Here is a 24,491-nt window from a genome sequence, read left to right on the forward strand (position 1 = left end):
TGAGGTTATTAAAGTGAAACTAATCAGCCTGGTGGTCGATTTTTCTCCAGGCCTGTTCCACAGGTTGGTGTAAGGAGGGAACTGGTGGAGATAACTATAACCATGGTTGGGATTTGCCAAATGATGTGCCAAATGAGAATGATGATGTGAGAGAAGAAAAGAGTGAACGTAAAGGTGTAATTTTAATGATAAACAATGGGAATCCCAGCCAAAGGGGTTCAGGGCCAGGGAACAGGTGGCAGGGTCACTGGCATGTAGGTTCTGGAGGGGTTGAAGAAGTTTTTAAGTTAGAGCCCTCAGTGGAGTGATGTGGAAGACAGGAAGTAGTGGGGGCTGGAGAAGGGGGTGCTTGTAGCTGAGACTAGGGGGGCAGGGCTGCTGCAGGTACTGGTACAACAGGAAGGTGTTTGGAAAAACACAAACTGTTTCTCCTCTGCTCTCACAGCATAATTATTAACACAAAAGACCAGCTTCCGTGACCAAATGTGTGGAGATTTCTCTACCAGCAAGGGAGCAATCAGTTCCACACTGGACACCAGCTGGGTGCCCTCCAATCCAATTCTCAAACTATCTACCTGGAGATAGTATCAGATCCTACAGGTTGCGGGCTCAGTCCCCAAGACTGCCCCCACCCCACTTCTGATGGCACTCGCAAGCTACAGGTTGTTTTACCTGAGCTTCTGACCAACTGGCTACAAATTGGATTCCCACAACCCCTTCCTTGGGTTTGATTAATTTGCTAAGTGGCTCACAGAACTCAGGGAAACACATACTTATGTTTACTGGCTTATTTTAAAAGACATTACAAAAGACACAGGTGAAGAGATGCACAGGGTGAGGTATGGGGGTAGGGGTGTGCCACGCTCCAGGAACCTCCACATGGAAGCTCTCTGAATCCAGGCCTCATGGGTTTTTAGGGAGGCTTTATTACATAGGCATGACTGACTAAATCACTGGCCATTGGCAATCAACTTAACCTCCAGTCCCTCTCCCCTCCCCAGAGGTTGGGGAGTAAGACTAAAAGCCCCACCTTGGTCTTTCCTGTGACAGCCCCCATCCTGAAGCTACCTAAGGGCTGCCAGCCATCAGCCAACTCATTAGTATGAGAAAAGACTCTTACCGCTTTGGAGATTCTAAGAATTTTAGGAGTTGTGTGCTAGGAGATGCAGATGAGACCAAATATATATGTACAATATCACAGAAGGTCAGGGGGTCCGAACATGGGCTGGCTAGCTGAGAAAGAAGGAGGATCCTTGAAGGAGATCATGCCAGGGTATTAGATTTGTAGATTTTGAAAGAATTAACATTCTTTTTTTTTTTTTTTTTTTTGTCTTTTCCATGACCGGCACTCAGCCAGTGAGTGCACCGGCCATTCCTATATAGGATCGGAACCCGCGGTGGGAGCGTCGTTGTGCTCCCAGCGCCGCACTCACCCAAGTGTGCCACGTGCTCGGCCCAGAATTAACATTCTGATAGAAGTAGTGTTACCGAGAGTGATTTTGACATAGTGCTAAAATCTTCGAGTGATGAAAAATAACAAAATAACTAGAAAAAGGGTTGTCAGGTGGTGATGATCCGCCGGCGTGAACATTGTAGCTGAGGAAGGAGCAAGGGCCTGGAAGCAGATAGGAGCAAAGAGGACATCCTCCCTCCACTAGGCCCCATATACAAAGGGTACAGGAAAGAAAACAGGTAACCCTTGAGGGCTGTGTGAGGCAGCATCCTTGGGGACAGCCAGCTTTCAATTAGAAAAGTGAAGGACACATTCACAAAAGAGGATATTGGGAATGCTGCTGTTAATGGATGGGGGCAGAAAGGGTGACCTACAGAACTACATGGGGTCACAAATCTCCACGGGAGTCCTGGGCTTCCTATAGGGCCTTGAATAAAGGGTTTGACAAGGCTAGTGTGAGACAGACTTGGATAGGAAGCTATGCTACCTGGTGTGGGGGAACTGAGGTGATGTGGGGTCTTCCCAGGGTACACAGAGCTCCAAGGCCCCTTTCTCACTCTTGCTGATGGCTGTGGGGAGTCTGGGTGGGGCCTGTGTAAGAGAGCCCCTTCTTCACATGCCTGCCTTGGAGCAAAGACACATACCTATTCTTTCAGCCTGAAGACTCACATGACAGGAACTCCAGGAGCAGTGCGGGTTAGGAACTAAGGCGTTTGCATGTTGACTCTGGGGGCTTGGGTTCATAGGACAGCTGCCTGGGGGTAGCTGGGGCTATCCACCTCCTAACTGCAGTGGCTGCTGTTCTGCATTTGTAAATGACTTTGATTTTTTTCAAGTGTTCTCTGCTGTTACCAGTGTGTCCCAACGTGACAGCCAAACAAGACAATAAACTAAGTGCGTTAGGAGATGGTGAGAGAAGTCTCCCTGTCCCAACTGTTACACAACTGCATTGGATGTGCGTGATCTGGTCAAGACCCAGGTGTTCACCTGCCTCCCATCTACAGCATAGACCCAGCAAGAAAAGTACTTTGTCCATCTTCTCCTTCAATCCACGACTCTTCCTGCAATGAATCATTTTTCCTCTAAAGCAAAAGAGAAATGGAGTATAGATTCTAAAAAGGTATGTTACTTTTATTTTTCTAACAGGAAAAAATGGCCAAATCACCTAGCCATTATGTACATAGTTACACTTATTTACATAAGTTTCTTTTTGTCCAATAAAAACAATTTAGTGACAAGAAAGTAAGTATCCTGTCATATAATGTGCTGGTAACAGTAGAGACAAATGCTTATTCTTTGTTAGTTGATATTTCTTCTAAAAAAAAGAAAGTAGCTGCTGATGAAGGACCAATTCAGGTTAGATTTCTGAAGTTTCCTCAAAAGGTGTAATACTCAAATGAGAAACAGTTGGCTTTTAAAAGATATTTAGTTAATTTAGTTACTATGCCTCTGCTTTCATCTTCGGTTACCAATCAACTGGAGCTGCAAAAAAATTTTTTCATATTAGTAACTTGTAACTTTCATATTAGTAACTTGTAAAATGCAGTGAATCTGTGCTGCAAACCAGGAGTCTTAATTACCCTCCTACCTTAATGTGAGCAGCTCTTTCGTCATAAACTCGTCAAAGCCAAGGGAGCTAGGGAGCAGAGATGGAGGGAGAACAGCCTGGAGCCGTGTGGGATGGTAGCTTGAATTTTACCTTCAGTATGCAGCACAAATTAACAGTCCCAAGCCTCCTCAAACCAACTCAGTCTTTGAGTCTAACTGAAATTACCAAGTAACAGAGCTGACACTGTAAGACCCAGATGTAAACTGTCACTTGTCTCTAACAGTGAGATCCTTCTTCACCCCACAGAACTCCTGGGGATGGTTTTCTTCCCACCTCAAACTTCTTTTCCTGTTTTGTCATCTTTGTGGTGATGACAGAACTAGAGGAAATCAGCCAAAAAACCAAGCTCCCTGCTCGAGCAAGCCCCTTAGAACCAAGAGTCTGTTCCTTGGCTTTTGCCTTCCTTGGGTCTGTGCGTTTCCATGGAGCCCACAGATCGGACCAGGCCAGAGTTCCCCAACCATTTGTTTCCCATTGGTAACAAAACTTCATGAAAAATTAGTGCTGTGGTCACAGGGTGAGGTAAAGAAAAGCAGATTGGAAGTTTTCCTTATTTAAAACCTCACAGAACATGAAGATGGGTGCTGTGAATTTCTGAGGGGGTGTAGAGTGGGCGATGCTTCTCAAGCTAGCTCAGGTACACAAAGGACTCCTACTTGGAGGGGCACATTGCAGGGCTTTGCTCCCTCTCCCAGGGGCTCCTCATCCACTGCCAAGGAACCACACCTGCATCTGCAACTCAGCTCCAGGCTGAAATCCCACCTGTATATCTTTCTTCTCAGAGAAATAAGACTCCCTGCTCCCTTTTTAACTTGGCTGACTTTGTGATTTGTTTTCTAGGCATTTACACAAAAAAATACCAGGACTCTCAGAAATTGTCTGAATGGAACTGTCTAGGTGAGAAGTGTAATATGTCCATTTTCTCTCAGATGTTCACTATTTGTCTATCCTCTAATATTTCTAATTGGATTTATCTCTTCCTGACACTGTCCTCATGGAGCTGTGACAACTTTGCATTTATACCTGGTTATGCTTGCCTCCACCCTGTCTCTTCCCATGACCCTTCTGCCTCCATCGTATATGTAACCCTTTAATATCTGAGTTTAGAGAGTTCCCCTTGCAGCTACAATGAGTTTTTTAAATTTAAAAATTATTATTAAATAGGTAGTAAACACACATGGGACCAAAATCTGAATAGTAAAGAAAAATATACAGAGAAAAGTAAGCTCCTCTCCCAATCCCAGCCCCAACTACCCAGGTTTCTCCTCAGGATGTCATTGGGGGTGTCAGTTTTACCTTCTTAGACTCATCCCCAAACAGTGCTTTTCATGTCAAACTCTCCTGCTCAAGAACATACAATGGCTCCCTATTTCTATATCACTCCATTTTAATGTCTCTGATTTCCAAGGTTCTCCTTGCAAATATTAAGTCTTTTTTGCCATCACTTCAACTCAATGCCAGGCAGGCTGATCTCATTATCAAATAAACCACAAATGATTTAATTCCCTTCCATGTCTTTGCCTCCGCTGTTTATCCCACCTGGAATGCCTTTTCCACTCTGCTCTTGTTTTGAAAATGTAGCTCACATCTATTCCTCCAAAGTCTTCATGATTATTCTGGCCCTTGCTGGTTGCTGGCCCTCCTCACCATCCATGTCACACACTCTGGCCCATCACCACATGCTATGCTTCTTGCTCAAGTCCTTCTCACAGTTTCTTATGCACTCGTCCACTCTCTCCAGTGTGACCATAAGCTTCTTGAAGGTAGGAGCCCTATTATATGCTTTCTCTGAATCCTACACAGTGTCGAGCCTCCCTGGGTATGCTGCCCCCATGCCATCAGCCATCATAGTCTCTGGCATCAAGTAATCTCCATAATGTCTGTTGAATGAATAAAGGAACAAGTGAAGGTGAGTTCTGGAATACCCCATCCCCTTTCTCACTGGCCCTGGATGACAGCCCTCCCCTGTCATTGCTGCCAGTAGCCATACTTCCAACTCCTCCAGTCAGTCCTCCCCTGCACTGTAACCACCTGGCTTTCAGCAGAGGCCCACCTTGGATCTCGCCCTCACCTGGCACTCACACGTACTGCTTCAAATCTGAAATGCACCACCTCTGACCACAAACCCCTAGTCTTAGACCTCTCCCACCCCACTGCCGGCTCACCTGCTCCTCAGCTCAACACATCTCAAGCCGCTCAGCTCCTCTCCGCCCCCACTTCACGAGGCCTCATCCACCAAACCCTCGTGGCCCATGGCTAGCTGAGCTGTCCCTTGGAATCCCTTGCTGCCAGGCTTTCTGCCTCAGCTGATTTCCCTGGGCAACCTGAGCTTTGTTCCACCTGGCAGCTGAGGAGAAGGAAACCCCACAGCCCATCGATTGGTCCCACTTCACCTAGGCCCTGGCTGCTGCTCAGCGATTCTTTCTTCATCTCCACACCAACCACAGCAGCTCACTCAATAAAGCCAAAGGTCTTAACCACTTGCCCACCTTCTTTGTCTCTGCAGCTCTAACATGCAGCCTCTGCCCATGGGAGCTCTACCAGAGTGCTACCCTGGCTCTCTTCCTAGACTTTACTTCTCCAGTCCTGCCTCCTCTGCCTCTTCCCACCACCTGACAGCTTCTGGCTTTTCTTTCTTGGTGACCCCAGGAGCTCAGGGCATCAATTACTGTACTGATGAAGATGCTCCCCAATCTGTAACTCTAGCCCCAGCCCTGAAACCTGTATCTCCAATTCTGTGCCTCGACATCACTACCCAAGTAATACGCAGCATCCCAAACAACCTGTCAAAGCACAAATTCATCATTTTGCTTCCCAAGTAAGTTCCCTGTCTGACTACTCTGCTACACTTGGTAGTGCCACCCTCTTCTGGGTAAAAAGGGTCAAAATTCCTATTGCTTTTGGCTTCTTTTTTGAATAACAACAATATTCATAACAGTTAACAAGTATTGAACAGTATTATGAGCCAGTCACTATTCTAAGCATTTTACTTATATTGACATATTTCTGCATATCACTATTTCTATGCTGTTATTATTATCCATGTTATCATTGTTATTTTTATACTATTGTTATGCCCATTTTGCACAGCAGAAATCTGAGGCACAGAGAGTTTAAGTGACTTGTCTGAGGCCTGTGGGAGATGGAGCTGGCATTTGAACCCAGGGAGTTCGGCACTGGAGCCTTTACTCTCAGCTGAAAGTTTTAAGCAGGACCTCTGCGGTTTCTCTCAAACCTGACCCTACACATGCATTTCTACCACTGCCACCCTGACTGAGGCTCCCTGCTATGCTTGGCTGGATTACTTCTTTAATCCACTAATCAGTGTCCCCATCTCCAGTCTCTTGTCTATTAATTCATCCTGTGCTTTGCCAGCAGTGGTCTTACTAAAGCATAGCACTGCTAAAATAACACCCTCAATGGTTCTCCCCCCAAAATGACCCCACACCCCTAGCAACTCTCTCTCAGTGTCTCAGCCTGTCTCAGTCTGGAGCCCAGCCCCATCCTCTCCAACCCCTCAATGCTCACTGCTCCAAAGAGGACAACTTGCTACTCCCTATCCTGCCCTTTATAGCCTAGGTCGCTACTCTCCTCCTTGTCCCTAAAAGCCCAGCTCATGTACCCCTGCCTCCTGACAACCAGGGCGATCTGCGAGGAGGGGGCCTTCTGGGGCGTCCTTATGGCAATTTACTTAAATGACCTTGCTGCTGCTAATCATGTTTGTTTACTACCTTTTGTTTGCGACTACAGGCCCAGCTCTGACCCTGGCTCCTGAAGTAACCCAATCCTTGGTCAAACTTTTCCTAATATGGGAGATGGAGGGAATACATTGTGGCTAACAATACTCTTGGAGTTCAAAGACCTAGACTTGAGTCCCAGCCCCACCACTTACTAGCAATGTGACCTTGACTTCTCTGAGCCTCACATGTACTGTCTCTAAGCAAGGGGTAAGGATATACTGATGCAAGGCTCACTGAGAGGGTTCAAGGAGATGATATCTGGCAAGTAGCTAGCACAGTGCACAGCACACAGTTGGTACTTGATATACTATGCTTAGAATACCCACTGATATTACTGCTTATTACCGCACAAGGCAACCAACAGAATCTGGCTCCCCAAGTAATAGGCACTCTACATCAGGCAATTCTTGTTCTGGGCCACGATACAAAATTTACCCACTGCACAGTCTACACGGTACTTACTTGGTTCTGTGTGATTATGTTCAGGCTTTCAGAATACCTAAAAATGAAGAAGTGTTCATCTCATTAAAAGAATTGAAAAGAGAAGCTGAAATCTGGAATTACTAATTGCCTATCAGAGAACTGAATTTGGAAAAGTCTAAACCAGAGCTCTGTCAAGCTGGGATTTCGTACTATCCCAAACGCTTAAATCAAATTGTCTACAGAGGTGGTCCAAAGAGTTGTTTAGAAATTGGTCAAAACATGATAGAAAAACCGAAACAGAAACTGTTGAGAAAACCGTTAATATAACAGCACCTTGTGCATAAGGCTAAAAATGAAGGGAAGGCTAGAACTGTTGGGACTAGTGCTTCCCAAGAGAAACATAATGTGAGTCACGTAAGTAATTTTTTTTAATAATTAAATTTTTTGTGTGTGTGTGTGGCTGGCCAGTATGGGGATCTGAACCCTTGATCTTGGTGTTACAACACCATACTGTAACCAACTAAGCTAACCGGCCAGACCAGTAACTTAAAATTTTAGTAATCACATTACAAAGTGAAAAGAGGGAAAATTAATTTTAATAATATTTTATTTAACCCAATGTAGCAAAAATATTATCATTTCAACATGTAATCAGTATAAAAATTATTAAGGAGATATTTTATGTTTTTCTTTTCATACTAAGTCTTAGAAATCTAGTGTGCACTTGAGACTCATAGCACGTCATAACATGGACTCCCGTTTCAAGCGTCCCTGGCCACATGTAGTCTGCGGATGTAGTACATGTAGTACCGCTGTGGATGTTAAGATGCTGCTCCCACACGTGCATGCAAAAGGCATCAGCCCTCACCCAGAACTATGTGAGTGGTCCAGAAGCCTCATCAATAGGGCAGAGCAGAGCTTATAAAGTTGCCTGTCAACTACAACTAGCCAACTATAGTCGTCTACGGTCAACTCTCTCCCCTTCTGAAGGCTCACCATTTCCCAGTTAATGGCTTTAAGGTTGAGATACTTGCTGAAGTAATTAGTTTTTTAGAATAATTTTTTTTTTTTCAGGCTATCCAGGGCTAGCAGTACTGACCACTGGAATAATTTTCTCTACATTGAATACACTTTTTTTTTTTTAAGTTAAATCAACCCATTATTTTGAAGATCTGTGGGCACTCAATTCCATTCAGGTATCCTGGTGACAGACCCACACACTGAGGGGAAAATAATTTTGGTTTCTGGGGACCAACTTATTAAGGAGATGATTAACTATATAATACCACTATTTGGGGATTAAACATACCTTTAAAAAAAAAGATTTGAACTCCCAAACATTTTATTCACTGGGTAATACTTGAAAACTGATTCAGCTGGTTTTCGATTTTGTTGTTGTTGTTGTTTGGTGCTGGCCAGGACATGGATCCAAACCTTTGATGCTGGTGAACACCATGCTCTAAACAAGTGAGCTAACTGGCCAGACCTTCAGCTGATTTTTATAACATTGTTTAGAGGACAGTCAACTAACTTAAAATCTATTACTTAGGGATCTTCATGTTATTTGCAACCTATAACATGGAAACAGTATCCTTAGGAAATTATATTCTAGCACCAGTAACCCCAAATAGTCTGTGTCAGCACTGACCAAGAGAACTTTCTGCAATGATGGAATTGTTCTGTACCTGGGCTATCCAATACAGTAGCCACTAGCCAGATGCAGCTACTAAGCACTTGAAATGTGGATAGCAAACTAAGGTATGAATTTTAAATTTAATTTTAGTTCATTAAATTTTATATTTAAATCACATGTGGCTAGTGGCTACTGTGTTGAACAGTGCAGGTCTAGGGAAACTGAAATCTAATTTGCAAACTTGATTCAAGACACAAGTGTGAAATGACAAGGATCCTAGATGCCATCACCTTGTAGAAAGTTTACTCTTCAGCGTTCCCTGTGGGAGTAGCAGATTAGCCTAGCAAATTGCCTTTTGGTGAAGGCTGATTTGGAAATTATTCGGGCATCAGGATCATCTACCCTTTACATTTATAGCCTGGTCAACATCTTTTGGGACTTGAGAGGCTTTCCTCGTCACTAGGAAAGAACAGGCTGGGAACAGGTCACCAGTTATCCAAGGTGTATTGCTGGCCCAAGATCTCCGTGGGACTGAGAAAAGCTCAGAAAGTGATACTAACATAATTACACCCGCTTCAAGTCACCCAACTCAACAAAAATTCCTTTCCTACCTAGGCTATAAGACATGGAAATTATGAAATTATGAAGGTGGCAACCAAGAGAGAGGAGTCCTTAGCAAAATTCTGCTTGGAGACTAGAAGTATAACATACACTGAAGCAAACCACAGAAACAAGGAGGCTGTGCCACAGGTCCCAGAGGACGAGGCTGTGTGCCCAGGCCTGTAAAGCTGTCTGTGGCCCAAGGATTCATTCCACCTAACGATAATTCAGAATCTTTGGAGGAACCTAGAACACTCAGCAAACCCAGACAACAAGTAAAACAAAAATGTTTTTATCTTTTCAAATTTTTAAATGTCTAAAATTTCAAACTTTGTTTTCATCTTCAAACTATTTTCTGGCCTTTGAAAAACCAATCCACGTTTAAAAACTATCTTTTTTAAAAAGCATACATACCCGTTATGCACATCACCACAACACATATCATAATTGCTACTACTGATACTGGTATAAGCACAAACCTGTGCCTTACATGACCTGTAAAAAAGGAAAAGAAATCCAATTAGCTGAACTGATCAAAATAAAGATACAGTTGATCCTTCTTATTTGCAGATTCCTACTTCAAATTTGCCTATGTAAATCTATTTGTAATCCCCAAATCAATACCCATACTAGTCATTCTCAGACATAAATGGGCACCATGGTGAGAAAGTTGAGTCCCCAACGTGCACGTTCCCAGAAGAGGTGGACCAGGGCAAAGTTCTGCCTTCTTGCTTCAGCTCTTACACTGTAAACAAATCTAACTGCAGTCTATTTACTGCCATGAGCTTTGCATGTTTATGCTTTTTGTTGATAATTTCACTATTTAAAATGGCCCCCAAGCATAGTGCTGCAGTGCTGGCTAGTGGTCTTAAGGGCAAGAAGGCGTGATGTGCCTTACAGAGAAAATACATGTTAGATAGCTTCATTGAGGCATGAGTTATAGTGCTGTTGGCTGTGTTAATGTTAATTGTTCTATGTTGATAAGACAACAACATATATTAAAGTGTCTTTAAACAGAAACACACATAAAACAAGGTTATGGGCTGATCATTAATGAAAATGTTTGACCAGAGGCTCACAGGAACCCAACCCTGTATTTCCCTAGAAACAATAGTTTAGTACTTGCTAATTCAGGATTCACGAGGTCTATAGAACATAACTAGAATAACAAGAATCTGTGAATAACAAAAATTAACTGTATTTCTAAATGAACTTATATGCACAAGGTTAATACATATCAGGACCTGTGTTATTTATTAAAAGCAAATATTCCATTGGAAGGTTTGTTTCTAACTGTCCCACACTACCAGTGGAAGCGTAACTTGTCATCCTATGATTGGTAGGGCAATTTAGCAGCTGTACATAACAAGTCTTAAAAATACTCATCATGAAGCAGCTAGGCACTGTGCTAAGTGATGTGCCTGCAGTGTCACTGAATCATTACAATGTCAAACAAGTGCCTTAACAACCTTTCAGGGCCTCAGTTTCCTTACAGGGTAACTGTGATTAATAAATATACCTATACGATAGAGTAGTTGTGAGCATTAATTGAGTTAATACACTTAAGAACAGTTATCTATTGTCATTAACCCACTGAGTAAATGTCATTGGTATCTCTATTGATGTCCTTTGACTCTGCAATTCCATTTCTAAGATGTTATCCTTTGAAAACTATCAGTGACGTGCCTCTCCTCTGGCCACCCAAAAGGCACAAAGATACTTTCTGCAGTCTGACTTACAGTGCCAAAAAGCTAAAACAACCTAAGTGTCCTCAACAGAAAACTATAATTTATTCACAAGGTAAACTTTACCCAGCTATTGAAAATCCTGAAGCAGTATGCTTAAGAATATGGAAAAATGTTCACAATGCACTGCTAAAAGAAGGCGGGGTCACTAACAGAAGTAGGACATGGATATGGGAGGAGAGGGGAGGGGAGAGGAGATAGAGAAAATGAATGAATAAATGAGAATAAGAATACAAACACCTACCCTTTCCTCTTACTAGGAATACAAGTGGAACAAACAGGCAGTCACCTACTGGTTTGATTTGAGAGGACCCTGGCCAGAAGCTACTAGCTGCCCTCCAACATCCATTCTCCCCTCTTTAGTAACAGAATTCAGATATGCCATTAGGCACACTGCTACCCAACTAAAAGATTAATTTCTCAGACTTTCTTGCAGCTAGGTTTGACATGTGACTGTTTTTGGCGATGAAATACAAGAAAGGTTGTATGGTATTTCTCAAAAGGCTCCCTAAAAAGGATAGGGCAAGGTACCCTCCCCTTTCTGTATCCTGCTGCCTGAAATGTGATGCACTGGCCAATCTCAAGTAGTCATAGCCTGGAGAGGCAGCAGGATTTGGACTGCACCTGGGTTTCTGACAACTTCATAAAGCAGCAATATGACCAGGGATGCTTGGCTCCAATTTCTTTTTTTTTTTTAATATGAAAGAAATAATCTACATTTCTAAGTCCTGCTACATTTTTCCCCTTCAATTTTATGCATCTGAATCTAATTCTAATTGATACAGTCCCTTCCGAACACTTCTTCCTTCTGGGATGATACCAGATGCTGTTGTCACTTTGAGACAGCAGATATTTAGAGAGATTACAACAACAATAATACAGGTTCTTAATTCTCTGTTCTTCTTTTTTTTTTTTTTTTTGGCAGCTATCCAGTACCAGGGATCCAAACGCTTGACCTTCGCACGACAACACACTCTAAAACAAGTGAGCTACCTGGCCAGCCCTTGTTCTTCCTTCCTGACCTGTCCATTACATTGACCACTGATCACTCCCTCTTCACTTGCTCCTGAGGGTTTTCTTCCCATCTCCCAAGAGATCCTTTTCAGTCTCCTTTGCTGGATCTTCTTCCTCTTAGCCACTGAATGCTGAAGTCCCCAAGACTCAATCCCAGTACACCTCTCTCTGACATCTGCTTTCTCTAAGTGATATCATCAAGGCACATGGCTTTAAATGCCTACTATACCCTGATTATGCCCAAATTTCTATCTTCAGCCATGACTATTCACTAAACCTAGACTTGTAAATCTAAATACTTGATGCCTCCATCTGAAATCTAATAGGATCTCAAATGTAACACATCTCAAACCAATGTTTTTATTTCCTCCACACACGTGCTGTTCCTAAGTCTTTCCAGTCTCAGTAAATGGTAACATGATTCATCTCATTGCTTGGGCCAGAAATCTAGGAATCATTTGAGTATTTCTTAATAGGCACCCCTTTTCCCAACACAAACCATTAGGAAAACCTCTTGGCTCTATTTTCAAAATGTGTCCTGAACTGAACTACTTCTTCCAATCTCTACTGCCAGCACCCTAATCCAAGACACCATATTCTCTTGTTTAGACCAAATGAGGTACATGCACCCCAGGAGATACATAAGATGATCAATTACATGCAAATTAGAACCTCTAATTATATTTATTATTTATAGCCTTCTTTAAATTTTGTCTATTTTTTTATATGTTTTATTTTATTTTTTGGCTGCTGGCAGTAATATTATTTTGTATGTTTTAAAATAGTACAAATTATATTCATTTAGTAGTACACTACAGTACAAGTGTCTATTGCTCCACCAAGTTCAATCTCTTTTTTTCCTTTGGTAATAGAAGCCCTGTGTTTTAACTGGGCAAATGGCCAGATTCCCAGCCTCCCTCAGCTAGTCGTGGCCAGGAACACAGTCTAGCCAAAGGGATGTGATTGGAAGTGATGTGTGCCACGCTGGGTTAATCCTGAAAGGGAAGAACCATGCTCTATCCTTCTTCTCTCTCCCCATTTGCTATGAGATGTGAACCACTGTCTTTGACTTCAGAGAACACAATTCTTAAGCCATAAACACTTCAGTATAAGTTTCCAGAAAAGTATTATTTGTAAAACATAATCATGCTATTACCATACCTAAAAAATTACTTGGTGTTTAATAACAATCAAATATGTAGTCGGGTTTAATGATGGATTACATTAATTGATTTTCGTATGTTGATGGTGTATAATTCTTTTTACACGTTGTTGGATTTGACTGGCTAAAAATTTGTTGAGGATTTTTGCATCTATGTTCAAGAGAGATATTGGTCTGTTGTTTTCTTCTATTGCATTGTCTTTGACTGGTTTTAGTAGTAGGGTAATGTTGATCTCATAGAATAAGTTAGAAAGCATTCCCTCTGCCTCTATCTTCTGAAAGATATTATAGAGAATTGGTATAATTTCTTCCTTAAATGTTTGGTCGAATTACTGGTGAACTCATCTGGGCCTGGTGCTGTTTTGGAAAATTATTAATTATTGATTCAATTTCTTTACTAAATATAGGCCCATTCTGATCATCTGTTTCTTCTTGTGTGAGTTTTGGCCAGTTTGTGTCTTTAGTGAATTGGCCCATATCATTTAAGTTATCAAATTTGTGGGCAATGAGTTGTTCTTAGTATCCCTTGATTATACTTTTAATGTCCACGGAATATGTACTGATGTCTTCTCTCCCATTTCTAATATTAGTAATTCATGTCCTCTCTCTTTTTTTCATAGTTAGCCAGACTAGAGGCTTATTGGTTTTATTGTTTTCTTCAAAGAACCAGCTTTTGGTTTTGTTAATTTTCTCCACTGATTTCCTGTTTTCAATGTTATGGATTTCTGCTCTAATTCTTATCATTTCCTTTCTTCTGCTTATTTTGGATTTAACGTGCTCTTCTTTTTCTAGTTTCCTAAGATGGAAACTTGGATTATTGATTTTATATCTTTCTCCTTTTCTAATACATGCATTCAGTACTATAAATTTCCCCTTAAGCACTGCTTTTGCTGCATCCCACAAGTTTTGACAAGTTGTATTTTCATTTTCATTTAGTTCAAAATATTTTAATTTCTCTTGTTCTCCTTTGATCCATTTGTTATTTGGAAGTGTATCATTTAATTGCCACATATTTGGGGATTTTTCAGTTATCTTTCTATTATTGATTTCTAGTTTGAGACCACTGTGGTCTGAGACTAAACATTGTATGATTTATTTATTTTTTTATTTGATAAGGTGCATTTTATGACAGAATGTGATCTATCTTGGAGAATGTTCCATGTGAGCTTGAGAAAAATATGTATTCTGCTGTTGTTGGATGAAATAGTCTACAGATGTTTATTATATCCAGTTGATTGATAGTGTTGTTGAATTCAACTACATCATTACTGATTTTCTGCCTGCTGGAGCTGTCCATTTTTGATAGACGGATGTTGAAGTCTCCAACTATGATAATGAGTTCATCTATTTCTCCTTTCAGTTCTTTCAGTTTTTGCCTCATGTTGTTAGGTACATACACATTAAGGATTGTTACATCTTCTTGGACAATTGACCTATTTATCTCTATATAATGTCCTTCTTTGTCCCTGATAACTTTTCCTGCTTTGAAGTCTACTCTGTCAGAAATTAATATAGTACTCCTGCTTTCTTTTGATTAGTGTTAACATGGTATATTTTCTTCATCCATTTACTTTTAATCTAATATGTGTTTTTATATTTAAAGTGGGTTTCTTGTAGACAACATGAAAGGATACTTCAAAAAATTGTGGAAAAATAGGATTAAAAGATAATACAAATCTTTCCATGAGCTTTTAAATTCTGCTCATACAGTTGAGTCTTGTTTTTTGATCCATCTCTGTCTTTTGTAAATTTAGATCACTGACGTTCAAAGTGAATATTGATATAGTTGGATTAATATTTATCATATTTGTTACTGTTTACTTTTTGTTACCCTTCTATTGTTGTTCCTTTTTCTTATTTTTCTCTTCCACTCCTTTCTGCCTTTTGGGGTTTTAATATCCTTACATTTTTAATATAAAAAAACATTTTATACAGGGCACATGTATGTTGAACACATATATACTTAAATTTCCCTATTCTTGAATAAACTTTAGCACATGATACTGGTTAACACGTGATACACAATTTTCCTCACCTTGCTTTGTCATTTAGCATTATACCTTGGCAATCACTCCAGTATGTATGGAGATGATTCCCATTCCTGTTCACAGCTGTATAGACTCCATTGTGTGGATTTATTCCACTTTATTCAATCAAACTCCTACTGGCAGGCATTTGAGGAGTTTCCTCCAGTCTTCTACTATTACAAACAGTCCTTCAGTGAGGAACCGTATGTATAGTTTTTTTGTATTGTCAGAATATATTCCTAGAAATAATATTCCTGATTCAAAAAGTGAATACGTAATTTTGCTAGATGTTGATAAATCACCCTCCATGGGGATTGTATTACTCCATATTCCTACCTGCACTGTATGAAAAGGCCTGTTTCTCCATAGCCATGCCAACAGAGAATGCTGAGTATGGTATTTTGGTTATCTTCATTTCCATTTCTCATTATGAGCAAGGTTGAACTTCTTTTCATATTGCATAATGTCCACTTATATTTCTTTTTCTAAGAATTATCTGTTCACATCTCTAGCCCTATTTATTTTCCTACAGTGTTGTTAATCTTTTTTTTCTTCTCAGTTTTTAAAAGCAAAGTACACATTCTCGTTTTTTATTTTATTTTTATTGGCAGCTGGCCAGTACACAGATCGGAACCTTTGACCTTGGTGTTATCAGCACCATGCTCTAACCAACTGAGCTAACTTGCCAGCCCCACAGTCCACATTCTCTTCCCAGTGGAAAGTCAATAAAGCCACAAGAGACCAACTTAAATCAGTTCAAAAATTCTCCTAGTACTATTTCTGCCTGCTACATCCCAACTGCTTCAAATTTGTTCAAAAAATCTCCTCAACATTTTTTATCTCAGTCTATACACGATTACTTCCTATTTTGTACTTCTTTCCTTGTTCTCCTTTTTCCTACTCCCCCACATTTTTATGTTTTTATGATGAACTTTTCTGATTCCTCTCACTTATTTTACGAGTATGATCAGAGGGTGGTTTTTTTTTTTGAGACTTTACCATCAGGCCCTTCAGTAACTTGCTCCCTTGAAGAAACACAATGTCCATTCCAGCTATGGCAGGAAGACCATCTGGTTGACCTCAGAACAATGCTTGTTCTGCATAACTTCAGTTTGGAACTGAATAGTGCCTCTTTTATGTTCTTGGTCTGTGAAAGTGGACAACAGTGGAAAACTGGTACTCTAAAGAATATTTTCTTGCTTACCCCCTCAAAAATGTGCACTTGCCCTGGGCTCCCCTTAGAGTTCTGTGCCAATGTAGAGGGTATTTATATCATCCCTTCTTCTGAGCAATTATCCAAAACAGAATGGCAAGTCCCTTGTGTTTCTTTGCCTGGAAACAACTTCTATTTACTGTCAAAGGTCCTCCAATTTTCTTTTCTTTCTTTCACAGCCAAATATTTAACTGGCTTATTTGACTATTCTTCTTCTTGCTTAAAGCCCAGAAATGTGGTTTCTACCTCCATCTGCTCACAAGATCTGTCATCAGTGACTTCTTAAGTGCCAAATCCATGGCCTCTTCTGTGTTATTTTCCTTGAACTGCTGGTTATATGTGGTGTACACCAAACATGCTCTCTTGAAACTCTCCTCCTTTGCTTTCTGTATCATTAATAATTAATAACAATTTTACAGTGACTAACAATCATCAACACCCTTTCCCTTCCATTATTTCATTTAATTTCCCCAGACCTTGTAATGTAGGTATTATCGCCCTCATTGTTTGGAAAAGGCAGCTGAAGCTCAGAGAGTTTTCACTGAATGTTCTTGCCCACATTCACATTGCCAGTAAGCAATGAAATCAGGTTTGGGATCTAGGTCTTCCTGCTCCAAACCCCATGTTTTCCTCTGTCTAGTGTTTTCTCTGCCTTTGACTTCTCCATTTTCTGATCTGTATAAGCCCATCCATATTCAGGTATTGCCATAAACCAGGCTTCCAACCTTGAGGAAGCTGTTTTGCCTCTCTGAATATCTGTAACGTGGGCATAAACCCCCATGCTATTACTTTCACAGTAGATAAGGAAGAGCAAATTACAGAGCAAGATACAAATACAAGATATAATTGCTCACTGGCTTTCCTTCCAGCTCCCAATGCCTCCTTAATCTGCAACTTGCAGACGTTTATCAATTGAAGTAAATTCCAAATTGTGGATCATAATTATCCATCTCTGAGTCATCTCCTTACCTCTATTTAGCTGATACAGCAGGGAGACACAAGAACTCTGAATATAAAGAGAGCTGGATGTCAAATCCTGGCTTTTCCCCTTAATAAATGTGTGTAGTTGAACAAGTTACTTACCCTCTCTGTGCCTCAGATTCCTCCTTTATAATACTCATATATTTCATATTGGGTTGTGTGGATTAAATGGGATGCATTTATTTAAAGTATTTAGGAAAGTCTGGTGTGGAGAAGGCCTTCAGTAAATAATAGCTTCTTTATTTCCCCTGATACAATGAGGTGACAATAACCTTGTCTTTAATTTTAATTGTCCCTAAAACTACTATTTAGCTTATAAGTTTTTAACTAGTTAATGGCTCACCGACTTCTGGGCTATGGTGATGGTATACCTGTAGACCTCACAATCAAAATGTCTATAATCCACAGAAAGGCCTCGTTAGACAAAATCTTGCAAGAAACATGAAATAATAGGGTAAAAAATTAAGTTTCATCTGACCAATATCTACATAGATTAATATAGTGTGGTTTTCACTAGCTGACTGCTGTGAATAAGTCAAAATTTTTCCTTAATTTGATTCATTTTGAATATACAGACAGTCAGAATGGTATCATGGAAAAAACTTTGGAATTCAAAGATCTAAATTTTATTTCTATCTTCATTACTTAAGAGACCTTGAGGAAGTCACCCCACCTGGCCAAATCTGTCTCCTTATTCTTAAAGGGTAAATAACAGCACCTGTCTGACCAGTCTGACATAGTAGTGGCGAGGAGCAAATGAGACAGTTATTTGGAAGGGTTTCCTCAAGGACAGCAGGCTAGTCAATGTGAGTTATTATGTTTCATTGATAATGTATTAGAAAGTCTGGATGAGAAATCAAAATCTGAAAAAGTAAGATCCAGTACTTACCTCTTACACCTTCATGGGTTTGTATCAGTTATGATGCATGTGGTTCCATACAAAAGCATTCAAAAATCATCATGAGAAAAAAAGAGCCTAGACTTTTATTATTGAAAGGAGTCATTAAGATCATCAAGTGCAGCTCCTGGTTCATAGAAAAGGAAAAGGTTCTCCAACTTTTGGATAGCAGAGACCAAGAGCAGGACCCCAGATATACGTCTCACATGTTGACACTATTTCAGGATTTAAACAATCTAAGAACTATCTGCAATGTTTCTCAAACTTTCAAAATCTACAGTGTAAGGTGAACTCTCAGTTTGGGAGAAAATGTAAAAAATAAAGAGGAATCATCATTATTTAATAACAAAATGGGTTTGTTTTCAAATTAGTAACACTTATTTCGTATCAGTGAGAGGAATATCATCATGACGATTTTTTACCAGATTATCTACAGCCAAGGACATCTTACTTAAGTGTTCAATCCTAATGGCAAAGGTAAAGTGAAAACTGTACAAGGGCAAAACCTTTGAAAATCCTTTAAAATATTCCACATAATTCTATAGGGGATCTTATTCAGAAATTATTTCCTTCAAGTATTTTGCCTCTTAGAACACTTAAGGCTTTTCCAAATTTCAGCATGCTTGCTCTTTGCATAAATGGTTATCTTCTTCCTTCTTGTCGGTTATGTGCACCGCACACCAACCAAAAGCCAAAAGCACATCAGTTTTGCGTTTTTTTTTTGTCATTCCCACTGTAAAACAACGATCTGCTATCACAACAAACTGCATTTATACATTGTATACTTTGAGTATTATGCAACACCCAAAAGGTGTTTATAATTTATTTATGATTATATTATTCTGAATTATAGTATTTACTATTTTCATCCCTTCTCATATTTTAATAAACCACTTTCAAGTCACTGATCCTTTTGTTTATAATCTGGGGATATAACATAAAAAAACATAATAAAAATTGCAAATGTAAATAATACTTAAACAACATAAAAATAAACCCACAGCCAAGGCAGATTGTCATGCTATTAACCTAGTGTTAACCTAGAGAAACATATCAAATGCACATTTTATAGCACATGTGCAACCTTTAAGAATATAATGATTATTAAGAATATTATAAAGCAGCATTGAGAATAAGACCACAGACTCTGAAACTAGATGGCCTCAATTCAAAACCATCCTCTGCCACTTACTAGCTGTTGGCCTTGGGCAAGCAACTTAAACTCCCTGTGTCTTGGCTCCTCCTAATAAAATAGGGATAAATACTAGCACCCAACTCATAGGGCTGTATGAGGATTGATGAAAATTGAATTAACACATGTATTTGACATAGGAAATACTAAAAAAAAGTTAGCTTTATATCTATAATGGGGTTTCTTTATATCTATAATGGGGTGTAAAATGTAACTCATTTTACATTTCAAATTTGTGAACTTTATGTTAGCCACCACATCTGTGGATTGAAAGCCACAAATTACCACTGGTCTTGGACCCTACTTGTATCTCTGCTGTGACACATTTAGTTATTTACTTACCACTGCTTGGGACACAGGTTGCCAAAAGAACTGATGATGTGCTTTTGAATAACGGATTGCTAACAGTACACTGTGTTTCTTGAGAAAGATCATCTTCTATCCCAAAATATATTTCAGTCATTGAGGTATTTTTACATTGTTCTGAAGGGCAATTCCATGAGTACGTAATAAGCTCTGGGTGGTTGTTGTGCTCCGGGATGCTGCATTGGACTGCAATGTTTTCACCAGTCAATGAACAAGTTAGTGTCACGGATGGAAGAGGCCCTGTAAAAAAAAAAAGGTAATATTTAGTATATAAAAGACTAATATTTAGAGTCATCATCTGCAAATTTATCAAGAGTTCCCAACTTCCTTATGACCTTGAAAAGACGAGCAGACTACTTCCTTTAGCATCAAGAGAAGAGAATTCACTCTTCTGCTGGGTCAAATCTACCTGTCCAAATCCAGAAAAATAAATTCGGGCCCCAAATCCCTTATCCTCAATTCTGAAATCAAAAAGGCTCTGAAAGCCAAAAAGTTTTTCACAGGATGGTAGCAAAGTCATATAGGTGCAAATCCTGATCTGAATTGACAGATAACTTAGTCTTTATTTTTCTCACTTACTTTGAATATTCATGATCATGTTTCAACACAAAAATATTTCTGTGCTTGACCACAGGGTGCTTCCCATAACTAAGTGGGGTGCTTAATATGCAGAGAGAAAATATTTCATATTCATATTACCTTCCTAAAATGTAAAGTAAAATTTAATTCCAAAACATATCTGACTCGAAGGGTTTTGTAAAATGTACTGTGGAGCTATACAGAGCCTTGCTGGGCCCTGCCCGTTGGTTGGGCTGGTGCTAACAGGTAGAGGGCTGGAGCATTTCTCCCAGACCTGCCAGTCCAGAGACCTCACTCTCAGCCCTCCATTAGGAAGTGCTTCCTATTGACTAAGGCAGCCTGAATCTACAAGGATGGGTTAAGACACACACATCACATTATACCATTTTCCCCCTGTAAAACCTTAGTGATAATTAGTTTTTCCTAGTAGTCATTTATTTGCTAATTCATATGTCTTCTTGCATCTCAACTTTTTTCCAGCAGCCAATCATAAGAGTCTTGAGAACACATGCAAAATTACATGTAATCTGCAACACTGGCCATGGTGGCATTTGGATAATAAAAAGTTTTGATGCATTATAAACATCTACTAAAAAGGGCATTAAAGTAAATGAAGGTTCAACAAGATAATGGAAAACTATGCTGCCATTTAAGATGAAATTTTCTAAGACAAAGGAATGCTTAAGCTCCAAGTAATAATCTAAAAAATAAAAATGTTGAACTAATCTTCCCCCATCTTCTCCTCCTCCTAAATTCTTTCCTGGCAGTTAAATAATACACCCCACCTACCTTGTTAGAGACCAGAGTCACACACTGACTTCCCTTTCTCCTTGGGTCCTCCTCAGTTTTTAGGTTTAATCTAGCTCACATAACTCCTTACATGCTACCTTAAAGTTTACTTTAACGAAAAGAACTTTTAATCATTTTTAAGCAGTGGAAACCTTTCTCCAAATTAAATTTTAAGCAGCAGACCAATACGTCAAATAGATAAGGAGTTGCTCTGGTTAACTCAAAATTGGAAAGCCTAGAGCCCTGGTCCCTCAGCCTCCTCTGGTTCATATTGCCCACTATACCCCCGTAGCAGCCCCCGGGGGACTTCCAAGGAACCCTACATGTCCCCAGCACAATAGTTCAGAAATGCCTGTTCTCAGTATTGCAAATACTTATGCCTGCCTCTGCAACTAGGCTGGACATTTCTCCGAGGCAAGAAACTGAGCTTTCTACTTCCTCAGAAATATTCCTTAGAAACGCTCCTCAAATTTTAATGTGCTAAGAATCACTAGGTGTGCTTATTAAAAATACAGATTCCGGGGCTAGCTCAGTTGTTTAGAGCACGGTGTTGATAACACCAAGGTCCAGGGTTCAATCCCTGTTCTGGCCAGCCACCAAAAAAAAAAAAAAAATCAAAAAGATTCCTATGTCCCACCACCCCAGTTTCTAATGTAGGTGGCCCATTTGTCCTGTTACAGATTCTAGTTTATTGACCTCATTCAGGCAGCTGTATTTCATCCAATACTGCCTGAACTAAATAGAGGTGCATCATGAGCCCCCTCAGACTGTGAATCTTTGGACAGTAAAGACTAGCTATTATTTACCTCTTAACTGCAGCACCTGACATAATACAAGACACATAGATGGCTCCTCAATAAATATTGCTGGATAGACGTAGAGATGTATGGATAGAATTATAAATTCAGGGAGACAGTCTCCAAATTATTTTCTCTACCCTATAAACTGTCAATCCTTCAGCCAGCTCACCTCCCAAAAGGAATGGTATGGTGCTTAAGAGCATGGACTCAGAAGCCTGACTGCCTGGGTTCATATCCCAGTTCCATTAATAAGAGTCATTTGGCCTTGGATCAAATGATTAAGTTACTTAATCACCATTTGTCTATGTTTCCTCCTCTGTACAATGATGAGACATATAGTACCTACCCCATTGGACTGTGATGAGGATTAAACAAGTTGAAACAGATAACAGTTAATACATGATTAACATGTAGTACCTGCACAGAGTAAGTGCTTACAAATGCTAGCTGTAACAGCACATGGATGGTGGCCATGAGTGATCAACTCCAGGAAGCCAAGGCATCCCAGGAGGGTATGTGATATGTTGAAAAGAGTCACTGACCAGGAGTTGGGAGGTTTGATCTTTAGCCCTGGCTTTTTGTGTGACCTTGGATCACAGTTCTTTAGGAACTAGGAGACGTTTAAGTGATCATCCAGTCCAGGCCTCTTGTTCTACAAACGGAGGAACCCATTCCTAAATCTGTCTCATTTTCATCTGTAAAAGGGAATACGTGATAAAGGCATTGTAAAGGTCAAGTGGAATATGAAAGTAATTGGAGGGGAAACATGTAGAAGAGCTAGTATTATCTTTTATGTTGTTAGAACCCCCTGAACTATACAGACACTCTTTCTGGCTATCTCATTACACCAGTGTTGCCAAATGGCAGACCTAGGAGTGCATATCTAACTCACTTAAAAGTGTGCAGACCTCTCTGTAGCATCTGGGTCAGAGTTTCTACATCTCAGATCCTTCCCTTCTATAAATCTTTCACATTTTCTCACTGCCCAAGGGACTTACCACAGCTATATCTACAAATATTGGTTATATCAGTACCTTAAGCAGCATTAAACAGGCAAGAAATGTGCGTACTTCATCCCTAAGATAATTAGTCAACTTATAATTAATGAATTTAGCTCACTGCTGTGTAAGAAATAAGAATTTCTTACACCTAGCTGGTGACATTTTATAGAAATATGTTTATATTGCCACTTTAATAAAGGCCACATACCAATCCAGACCATTTAAAGACAGAGCAATTAATTCTACTTACATGAATATCATCACCTTCAATATGATAAAGGTTTGTAAGAGGATGAGAGAGAACTAATAAATATTAATGGTGGAAATTTTAAAGGACTTTGATAGAAATGAAAGCCAGATCTTGACTTACACACAGAAGGAAATAAATGCCCTGAATTTAGGAGGTCTCAGGAAATCCCCCTGTCCAAAATATACTTGCTGAAAGTCTCTTATTAGGTCTAGTGTCTCCAGAAGATTACCAAGTCACTTAAACAAGTGTTAACATAACCTCAAGGAAGTATGATTTATTCATTTCTAAAGAACAAGTATGACCAATCGTTTTATTATTCATATGTAAAACCAACAGTCATCTTATGTCTTTTTACAACCAAAACCCCAATCCTGTTTACTCCTTTTTGTAAGTCTCTTTTGATTCTTTCCCTTCCAAACATCTACTACTAACCACTCTGTCTACCTGGATGATCACAGTACCTTCTAACCTGGTAGCTCCTCTCTCTAATCCACCATAAATACTCACTATTGGATTAATCTTCCAACAATATACTTTGTCAAGTCACTTCACTGCTCCAGGATCAGGTAACATGGCTCACCACTGTCACAGGCTAAAGTTCACATCTCAAACCAAGACTTTAGGTCTCACCTTCACCACTGTCGGTGTCACCACCTCCTGATCAAAACTCACCTCCCCTGTACTTTACCCAGGTGCAGGCTTTCACTGTGCTTCCTAATCTCTATCCAGCTGGTCTGACCACCAAAATCACATACCTTTGTTGAGTTACAATAGAATCTTAAAAATTATTCTTAAACATTTCATCAAATATTTTGAACAGTTTTACAACTCTATAAAAAGGGCTCTTAATATATATTCTAGTGTTATCTAAATTCTGAATCAATCTTTTGTTTGCTTGCCCTATAAACTGCCAGATCCTCAACTTCCACATTTCCAAGATTTTACTTCTTCAAGGGGACACATTGGTTCTTCTAACAGGATGCCTTGACATCTTAACAAGCTTCACTTGTCTAAAT

The 24,491-nt window shown here is 39.8% G+C and overlaps 1 protein-coding gene across 3 annotated transcripts in view; it reads right to left on the reverse strand.

Annotated features, from left to right (window-relative positions):
* The window catches only part of CD58 (CD58 molecule), a 70,055-nt gene that overhangs the window by 23,745 nt on the left and 21,819 nt on the right, over positions 1-24,491 (reverse strand). Inside the window, exons 3-6 of one of the 3 annotated variants that reach the window (XM_063105633.1) lie at positions 20,033-20,296; positions 9,873-9,953; positions 7,265-7,301; positions 2,581-2,935 (exon numbers count right to left, since the gene is read on the reverse strand). In XM_063105633.1, the coding sequence (XP_062961703.1) occupies positions 7,285-7,301; positions 9,873-9,953; positions 20,033-20,296 (362 nt within the window). In that variant the 3' untranslated portion in view covers positions 2,581-2,935; positions 7,265-7,284. Of the gene's footprint in view, positions 1-2,580; positions 2,936-4,874; positions 4,943-7,264; positions 7,302-9,872; positions 9,954-20,032; positions 20,297-24,491 lie in introns of those variants that run through there. The other 2 variants (XM_063105635.1, XM_063105634.1) reach the window with 2 other exon arrangements.

Source organism: Cynocephalus volans, chromosome 8, assembly GCF_027409185.1.
Source record: "Cynocephalus volans isolate mCynVol1 chromosome 8, mCynVol1.pri, whole genome shotgun sequence".
NCBI lineage: Eukaryota > Metazoa > Chordata > Mammalia > Dermoptera > Cynocephalidae > Cynocephalus > Cynocephalus volans.